This window comes from Fusarium subglutinans, assembly GCF_013396075.1.
Source record: "Fusarium subglutinans strain NRRL 66333 chromosome Unknown NRRL66333_c0000417, whole genome shotgun sequence".
Taxonomy (NCBI): Eukaryota; Fungi; Ascomycota; class Sordariomycetes; order Hypocreales; family Nectriaceae; genus Fusarium; species Fusarium subglutinans.
Window position 1 is genome coordinate 3,390 of NW_023502480.1, and position 9,584 is coordinate 12,973.

General features: G+C 51.1%; 3 protein-coding genes across 3 annotated transcripts; 2 read left to right on the forward strand and 1 right to left on the reverse strand.

The window, feature by feature from the left end:
* Nucleotides 1–708: 708 nt before the first annotated feature.
* Nucleotides 709–2,014, forward strand: FSUBG_13878 (uncharacterized protein; the record flags this gene model as incomplete). Its single annotated transcript, XM_036678814.1, has 3 exons — nt 709–1,010; nt 1,105–1,802; nt 1,935–2,014. 3 exons carry the CDS (start codon nt 709–711, stop codon nt 2,012–2,014), a joined length of 1,080 nt encoding a protein of 359 aa, XP_036530656.1.
* Nucleotides 2,015–2,184: 170 nt separating this feature from the next.
* On the reverse strand, nt 2,185–5,317 carry FSUBG_13879 (uncharacterized protein; the record flags this gene model as incomplete). The annotated part of the gene is made up of 6 exons (XM_036678815.1): nt 2,185–2,361; nt 2,511–2,715; nt 2,973–3,583; nt 3,657–3,943; nt 4,011–4,877; nt 5,071–5,317. The coding sequence occupies 6 exons, from the start codon at nt 5,315–5,317 to the stop codon at nt 2,185–2,187; spliced, it is 2,394 nt and encodes a 797-aa protein (XP_036530657.1).
* Nucleotides 5,318–7,162: 1,845 nt separating this feature from the next.
* FSUBG_13880 (uncharacterized protein) lies at nt 7,163–8,049 on the forward strand (the record flags this gene model as incomplete). The annotated part of the gene is made up of 2 exons (XM_036678817.1): nt 7,163–7,530; nt 7,581–8,049. The coding sequence occupies 2 exons, from the start codon at nt 7,163–7,165 to the stop codon at nt 8,047–8,049; spliced, it is 837 nt and encodes a 278-aa protein (XP_036530658.1).
* Nucleotides 8,050–9,584: the final 1,535 nt, after the last annotated feature.

Genomic DNA, 9,584 nt, shown 5'->3' on the forward strand with positions numbered 1-9,584 from the left:
TGACGTTGGACTGTCAAAACGGTACCACAAGGGCAAAAAAAATCAATCAGACATTGCATTGCGCTGCTTTGTTTCAACAGACAGGATCCACGCTGCCACAGCGGCAATTCTCTCTCCTTTTCTCTTGAATCGTCTCGAATCAGATCGACTCGAATCATATCACGGCCCTTGCCTGCTTGCCTGCCTGCCTGCCTGTCTCGTCCGCCCTCACACATTCCTATCGTCTGCGGCCCTTATTCGACTCATCCCTGGGCTGTCGTCTCCATTCAGCAGCGACAGCCGGTAGCACTGACCGGTATCTACCAGTAACTTGACAGCGGTAGTAATCACAGTAACCGCCTTCTCGCATCTGCTTGCCGGGTATAAAATCGGGAAGAGCGTGCCTTGAATCGCAATCTCTTCTTCCTTCACTCGCTAGCATCGAGGTTTGTTGTAGACGATCTCAACCGCAAAATACCTTTCCACAAACCTATTTTTGAATACAACACTGCCACACCGTATCGTGCCGTGCTGTAACATATCGTTCCACAGCGCGCGCTTCTTCCTTTTTGAGTCTTCCTAAGTGGTAAGGTTGACCCGGAGTCGTGGAATTGTTGTGCGTGCTGGACCCTGTTAACCTTGGAAGTATAGTCACACGCTCCTCCGATTTTGCATAACGGCATTGGGAAAACGAATACTTGGATCGATTGATGCCCTTCGATTGCCGTGATGGATCCCAAGAATGATGCTCCCACGCATGGAGCCGTAGTCGATATCGGCGGTAGCAACATGTATGACGGCGTTGGCAAGCGATTGCAAGAGGCCCTCACAGCTCCATACTCTCCGACCTCGAAACCCACGCTGCCCGACGAATTACTGTACGATGATGTCGGGTTGCCAATCTGGAATCAGATCATCTTCACCCCTGAATTTTATCAGACTCACGACGAGATTGCCTTGTTTGATGAGTATGGCGCCGACGTTGCCGCGCGATGCCCAGCTGGTGTCACAATTATCGATCTAGGAGCTGGGTTAGTTCAATCCTCTATTGCCCCGCACTCTGCACACCCTCAATGAATGGTGGCTGTAAGCTTACCCTGTCCATACTAACACGACCCCATCCAGTGACACTCGCAAGGTTGGCCACCTTCTCGCAGCCTTTGAAAAGGGCAAAGTTCCCGCCAAGTACCTAGCATTGGACATCTCCAGATCGTCGCTGAATCACAATGTCAAATACCTTGTGGAACAGCACCCGAGCCCTGAGTCTTCAGTGACCTGTGCTGGTATTTGGGGTACCTTTGGTGATGGCATGAGCTATATCCAAAAGATCTCGACACCCCGTCTCTTTCTTTCGCTAGGTTCGGTGCTCTGCAACGATCCTTGGCCTGAAGCACTTGCTCACCTGAAGTTCTGGGCTGATGCTTTGCGACCTGACGACCTGCTTCTAATTGGAATGGACGGCCACACTCTTCCAAACAACAAGGAGAAGATCTGGAACGCCTACCACTCTTGCGACGACCTTTACCACAAGTTCTTCTTGAACGGCTTCAAGCATGCCAATCGTCTGGCAGGTGAGGAATGGTTTCGCGAGGAGGATTGGGAGCTCCTCGCGCAATTGGAGGATGAGCCAACTACTCGTCATCGCTTCTTCTTCCGGGCCAAGAAAGACGTGAAGCTTAAGAAGATGAGCCGCATCATCCAGCAAGGCGAAGAGTTCGACTGGTTTGATTCTCACAAGTACGGCGAAGATAACGTGCGCCTCATGTGCTACAAGGCAGGACTGAGCGTAATCGATGTCTGGCAGGCCCCAGGATCGGAGTTCCGTAAGTTCCCTCCTATTAATACCCTCTGGCGATTTCTCCTCTCTCTCTTTCTTTCTTTGTTTCTCTCTTTGTTTCTTCTTTTTTCCTCTCTCTCTTTCTTCTTTTACGTGGTTCATACTGACTTGTTTTCAGGACAATATCTCGTTCGCCGTAAGGACAGCAAGGACCAGCGAGACGACGCCGACAGTGCCGTCTCGGGAGTCAGTTACTAATCTGTCTCCGCGGCTGGCCGCTACCATCACATCTAATTCCTAAAAGAATTTCACCAAAAGGCGGGCAACTATTGCTGAGGATATCTGCAGACAGTACCTTTTTACGAGTAAGGGAAGGTATTGTGATCCCAAAATGGATGGACAGATCAAGTTTTGTTCGTTGCGTTTCGTCAGGTTAGGCACAGGGTTTCCTCTTCTGCTTCGAGGACCTTTGCAACAAGGTGTTCCCACCAAGGGTACCTCTTACCGATATCTTTGGAGAGAGCAGTTGGATCTCGTGGGATTTGTACTTCTTTGTCAATCCACCCCCAGATGCGCAAAAGTGCGTCGTACAAGGGGGGGACGCTCTGAGGTTACAGGTAATTAGCCCTTAATTCTGCAGACTAGAGTGGGTAATATTGGGTGCAGTAGACCTGGGCAAAAGGCAGAACCAGCCTGCGTCTTGCCATAGATTACTAAAAAAGGGGAGGTTTGCGTTTCTTTTCTTTGCACTTACACTGCGGACTGGCGTTTGAACCACTTGTTCGAACCAATCCATTGAAACATCCTTGTGTACAGGTTCAGTAGCGAGTAATCCCAGAAAGAACACTGGCAATAGGGGCGCTTGAGCTGTAAAGTGAGATCCCGATGTAGGCATAATTCGTATGCAACGGGCAAGATCATCGAGGTTGGCAAGAACTTCCGGGTGGTTTCGAGGCAGCCTAATGGAAGGTTCAGTCAGCGAGCGCTCTTTCCACTACTGTTGTTAACACAAGTTGAGGTAGGTAGATAGGATGGTGTGGCAGGGAAAGCAAAGCAGGCAGGCAGCGTGTCAGTGTTGAGCCGGCAGAGGGGGAAGGGGTGAGTTGAGCTGTTGCAAAATCAACGCCCATTATCCCAATGGATCTCCAACCTCCTTCAGTTTGTCCACTTCTCTCCCTCCTGGGACCTCTTCTTCCTCTTCATCTCATAATCGTACCTCAGAAGACGACATTGATAATAGATAATTGCGGCGATCCTCCATGCCTCAGCTGTAACCTCGGTCATGATTTGGTTCGAATCGATTATCACTTCGTCTGCTTTGTCGCGCACCCAGTCTATCGTTGGTGGGTACTTTCGAGCCAGCTCCCAGTCTTTGCCCTCACGGCTCCATTGGCGCATTTCTGATAGTTCGCGCAAAAGAAATTTTGACGTGATTGGGACGATGGTGGATTCGGGCTCCTGCTGCAATCGGCCTGCACAATATGTTACTTGGCTCATAAGATGCAATAGTTTCTTCGAAAAACCACATCCTCCATGGATTTCAAACATATCCTTCTCTGTTCCATAGAGCAACCAGCTGAACCTGCCTGCTTCTGCCTCGGGGTTGAAAGTCTGCGGTGATGGAAGGGCCATCATAGGCTGAGCAAGAATCACTGCTCGGCCAACGATGATTGACTGAGAGATGCGAAGTTCGTTGTACTGGACGTTGTTGTTTTTCCAGTAGCGAGCGCCAGGGTCAGTTGCCTGCAGAAAGTATTCGCCTTGCCTGAATCCTTCCAGCCATCTGGGATTGTATGGCTTCTTGAGTCGTCGTTCCGTAAGAACAATCTAAATACGAGTCAGGTCACTTCACAATATCGAAGGCGCACGATCGCCAATCCTGCAGCGACACCATACATACATCTTGCATTGAAAGAAGCACGGCCATGGTGATGACCTCCTGCCCTTTACCGTTTTCCCTGCTTTCAGGTGCATTGAGGAGTGTGCTGAAATACTGATCTGCCGTGATATATCGCTGATTGATTCGCTGTCGGATGCGCTCATCCGGGATATAATCATAGATATACACCCCGGCAAGACTCTGAATAGCGTGGAGAATGCCTTCGTTCTTATGCATCGGCGCCAGATCCTTCAACCATAGGTTCGTGTTGCTAAGCACACTCCTTCCCGGACACCAGTTCTTGATATCTACCGAGTGGTGAGCAAACGCTTGTTGAAAGCCCAAAGCGCTAATGAGCAAGCCTGAAAGACTTACAGAATTCAAACAATCGTCTGTCAATGTGATCCATTTTTGCTTGGAATCCGAACTGAGGAGGCAGCATTTTTGGGTCACCAGCTATATAAATTTGTGAAGTGTCTTGAAATAAAACCGGAGAACCTGCCATCAACATCGGCGATGAAGTATTTCCCCATCCTCCCTCTAGGTCCATGGGCGAAACAGTCCCATTTGGCGCGGAAGACACGGCAGGCCCAGGGTTAACCAGAGTTATTATGGTTGGAGGGCGACCGGCAGCGTGCGATCGAGTTACGTTGGGCGTTATGTCCTCAACGTCGTCCTCTGTTGGGAGTGGTACAGGGCCAGACGGCCGTCTCGATGGAGCTCGCGAAGGCCAGTTGAATTTAACATACCCATTCACCTGTCCATTCTCGGGGCGAGCATAGCGAGGATAGGCAGACACAATCAGTCGGTCCTCATTCGCGGTGAACGGACTTACAACGAGCCCTTCTGCTGGTGCCAGGCCTCTTTTCTTCGAGTCTTGCGGTTCGACAGCCCGCTCTGGGAGAGGATCATGCACCGCTGGCAAGAGGCGAGGCAGTCGCTGTGCTTGAGAGCGAGGTGGTTCAGGTTGCGGTTGCGGTTGCGGTTGAGGTTGAGGTTGAGGTGCTGTGGCTACCTGAAGATTCAACGCAGGCTGGGGTGCTGCATGGAACGTCAGCTCACGGACTTGATAGTCTACCATGGCATGATCGGGTCGACGGGTAGTTTTGATCTTCTCGGCAGGAATTGGAATAAATTCGGGAACATGATGGATGAAAGATGGATTCTCAGTCGTATTGTGCAACGGGGTGAGGGTGGGAGTAAGAGCGGGGTGGGTGGGTGCAACATGTTCTCTCTCGTCTCCTTTCTGCCCAAGTTTACACCTCTCTCATCGGAGACCCATCTGACTTCAAGATCCTCCACAGGGATTTGGCAGAGACAAAGGGTCAGAGTTTAAGATCTGAAGAGTTTCCGAGAAGGCAGAGTCATGAGGAAAGGTGGGTGAGATGGGTGGGATGGGAACATGGAGTGAGTTGCAACAGGTTCACTTCCTTACCTGTAAAAGCTGGGCTCCACGAATTCCCAAGGTCCTCGGGAAGGTCGAATAGGACCTCTGAGGGAGACGATACTCCCGTTGTCGTGGGCCATGTATTTTCGAATAAAGGGACACCAGTTCCCAGGGGTCCGTCAACGCTGTCGGAGGTCCTGATGCTGGATGTGGCTATATTCAGTGGAATCGTATCGTCCTGTCGCGCGTATTTGACGCGCTTCACCGGACGAGCTGATTCTGGTGAACTCTCCATCTGGACGGCTGGTTGCAGGAAACGCAGGGGATAGCTCCGATGGGCCGTGCTATAATTAATGGGAGAGATGAGAGAACAAGACCTTACAGTACGACAGTTTCGGAGTCGGCCGGATCAGAACACCACGGAAGGCCAGCGGCAGCGGCAGCGGGCAGCGGTAACAAGCAGCGATGCTAGACGTTTGATGATCAGAGCCGCCGGACCCCAGGGGCGACGCACAACCGTTGCGGCGCGTCGAACTGAGAGCCTATTGATGAGATACCAGTAGAGTGGTTCGCTTCAAGGCAAAGAACCACGCCTACCGAGAGTGGGTTTTTTTTGGAGTGTGAACCGCCGGGATAGCGGGGGCGAAAGGAGACAACAAGAAGCGAAGAGGAAACAGTTCAACCGAGGGACCAGCGGAGGGGTGTTGAAGCAAAGTCAAGAAGACCGGAAGGTCATGGCGTGAGATAAGTCTGGGGAGAGTACCTGCATTAAAAGGGACGTTGACCAGGTGCTACTCTCTGCCTCTCTAGAAGCAGTTTGGACTTTTAACTAAAGAGATGTCTAGGAGCTGTTAGAAACATTGAGGTCAATGGTTGGATTGCAGGCCTCCCCACTTGGAACCTGACGAGCTTAGAGCCCTTAACACAAGGGAAAGAGAGTGCTTCTCCAATAGCTAGCAGGACGCCGCCTCACGATATTAGAAGCCGTACCGCCTAGTCACGATCGGTAGGGCGGGCAACCTGAAGGCGAATCTCACTCACCGTTGCCTCACGCGCCTTACGCGCCCGCTGCCGCCGTCAAGATAGAGCCAGAGAGGGGATGAAAGGACTGAGCAGGTGTGGCGGCCCATCGATGTGATGGGACCTGGCCTTCCAGGGTCAAGGACCAGGGGTTTTACTTACGAGGTCTAAGATGGCTTTTAGCGACAGGGATAAAAACGCCATGGCGCACCTCTCAGCTTAATCACCCGCCCTTGCTTCTTCGGGGTCTAGGGGGGTTAACAGGGCCAGCCGGTCTAGCAAGGGCACAATGAAAATGATCCTCGACAGGAGAGAGGGGACACAAACAACGGGGCCAGAGTCCAGTGCCAACAATACTACAAACGGTGCTCGGTACATCCTGTGATACGGACAGCGGCAGCCCCCATACGCATTAGTGTTACCTTGACTCAGTTGTCTCTTCCCCCCCGAGCTTGTTGTCTCTTGTCTCGTCACTTATTGCTCACGCGAAAAAGCTGTGCTTGTGCCCGGCACCGCGTGTCTTGCCTCTCTACCGGCCTCATAAGGAGCAAGTTCCAAGAGACTGACCGAAGAGACCACAACATTCATTTTGTCGACCCGACGTTGGGTGTTGCCGTCGTTGTCCTCTCTTGCGGACCAAAGACGTTGGACACTCACCAAGCAGATTGTCTGTGACTTTGTCTTTCACCTCTCAGCACCGGCTTCTAGGCCTGAATACCACACAAACCCGCGCATGTTATTCTCCGACGGTTACGCTACATGCTGCCCTCCTCTGACCGACGCATGCGTATCTTTTTCCTTTCTTCTGTCTTAGAAGCGCGACCGCGAACCCCAGGTAGACGGATAGACAGTTCGTGACAGCCATTTCCCCCTCTCCCTCGGTCGCCCCAAAATTTTGCCTTCCCGCCGCCGCGCCGCGCCGGTCCGGAGCCCTTCGTTAGCTTCCGTGCCACAACTATTTGCAACACGCTACTGCTAGGTCCCGCGTGGTTGGTCGAAGCTCTAAGCATAGTACTGAGTACATTCCTACGTACACACTATAGGTTTATACTCACATATCAGCGCCTATTGCCAGCGATATCAATAGTACAGAAAGAGGTACAGATACTACTGTACCATCATGTCAATTCCATCATCTGCACTCGTCTTTGAATCAGGGATCAATACAATCCCCAACAATACAATGGAGCCCAATTCCCTGGATGCCCTTGTCCGGGTCCAGTTAGAGACTGTTTCCAGGGAGTTGGCAGCAAAGGCAAAGTTTACCACAAATGTATCATCGCCAGAACAACGTCAAAACATCATCAACGATGTGGGAGAGTATCTTACTCAGACAGCCCAGATGTGGCTTTCTTTGACAGATAAACTGGTGAAAGGACCTCATGTAGCATCAGCTGCAGAGGAGGTGCACGAGCTGTCCTACAATAAGACGCACATGGCGGACTTGCAGCCCATGGCTACAATGGACATGAACATCAGCAAGCTTGGGTAAGTCTCTAAACCAATCGTATTATACCATGGCTTACCCATTCTGGCAGCAAGATCCGTGATCTAGCAGCAAAGTTCTCTGAAGACGTTCAAGAAGTCTGGCGACGTACACCTGAACCTGGAGGAGTTTTGTCCGCACCAACCTATCATACAGTCTCTTCCTTCCCTGCTATTAAATCTGAACCTCCAGGCTGGAGCCGGTCATTCTCTGGAGGCAATAATATGGATGGCGGAACTCGCGAAAGCCAGAGAGCTATGCTAGCATCTCGAAGCACTGATGACGCTCCATCACCTGGTGGGAACCTATCCCTTTCAGAAGACTCAGGAGATGACGAAGATGAACAATTCAGCAAAATCGACATGGACGCTCTTAAACAGAGAGGCAAAGGCTCGTACTACTGTCCCTTGGGACATCGCTGCGACAAGGGCGGCGTTGATAAGGAGGGGAGACTTGTGGTCTTCGATCGAAATTCTTCTTTTGCGTATGCTTATGCTTGTGACCCCGAGTTGCTGGTTTAAACTAACCCCTGTTATAGACAGCACTGTAACAAGCATCGGAAACCTTGGCGGTGCGATGTTCCTGGGTGCCCGAATCCACCCAAGAAACGCAAGTTTGCCCGTCGAGACGGACTTGAAAGACATAAATTGACGGTCAAGCATCGCGTTATTACATCTTGAGGCCCTAGTCACGAGCTCCATCTTGTGCTTTGATGGGCTGCGTGACCTTGACCGGTCAATTCCCTTACATTCGGAGACTTGTCTTTGATTGGGGGAGATATGGCCGGTGAAAATAAACCATGCGGCTCATGCAAATCCGAGAAGCATGAACCAATAGTGATTCGCCAACGGCTTCTCTGCCACTCACAGGTCCATCCGCCAGCAGCTGAACGTTGCACGAAATCATGGAAATTGATTCGGATCTACATGGCCTCAGTTGCGTGCAAGTTACAATACGAGCATAGCATGACTGGCCTCTCAGCGGAGCATGCCTACTGGCGCATCACATGAACACAAGAAAGATAGTCGGAATTCTTTTTATCACGGCATAATTGCTGGTCACTAAGCGACCGCCCAACCTTTTGTGGAGTTGAACTAGTCTTGTATCTGAAGGGAATGATGCAACCACCTGTAAGCTGGCACATCACCGGTCAGAGTCGCCAAACAATCGTTACATATGCAGTTAGCCTTCGGGCATGATGCATGAAAGCTTTTCACAATAATCATTAAGGACATCCTTCTCAAAAGAGAAGCAGTCGGCTCACAGGTACCACAGTTAGCAGTTGAGATGGACATGGTAGGCCTCAACGACTAAGAGAGGATGGGAAACTCCACCGACGCGGCATCTCAGTTACAGATCTACCCGTTCCTACAGGGCCAAGGCGGATGGCAGCATGGGAAATTTCAGAAATGCATTGTCACTTTTATTATACGGGTGTGCTGGCTGTCTATAAGTCGTACGACGGGAACACGCACCCAGAACGTTCGAGAAAAAAATAGGTGCAGCCACGTATGAGAATGAAACAGGCCGAAGTCTCACAAGAGCACTGGTACAAGCTGTCGGCTTCCGCGCAAGAGGCACCTGATCAGGCAAAGAGGTTTACTAGAGTACGTACAAGTAGAGTACTAGGCTGGGCTGCCGACTGCGAGAAGCGGGTGGCTTTCCCAAACTCGTGGGAAGTTGGCCACGGATGACTTGCAGACATACGATCTCATACTGCAGCAATGTGACACTTCATTTTCAGGGTGCTTTCCGAGCTTCTAGGGACTGGTGAAATTCTATCAATCTTCTCTGGGGCGGCCCTAGACGATGATCCCGGCACTAGGGCCGTTTGTTGGGCATGCACCCTTGCGATCAACATGCGGACCAACCAGTTGGAAACAGCAATTGTGAGAAAATCGTACATCGGTATGTACGGATACGGTGACGAGAGTCTTGCCCAACTCTCATGTAGCAGCAGCACTGTGGTTCGAGACCGTGGGCAGGCAGATAGTGGCATCTCAAGCACTACCTACAAAATGCCATGATGAATTTTGGACTCGGCAAAACGATCCGA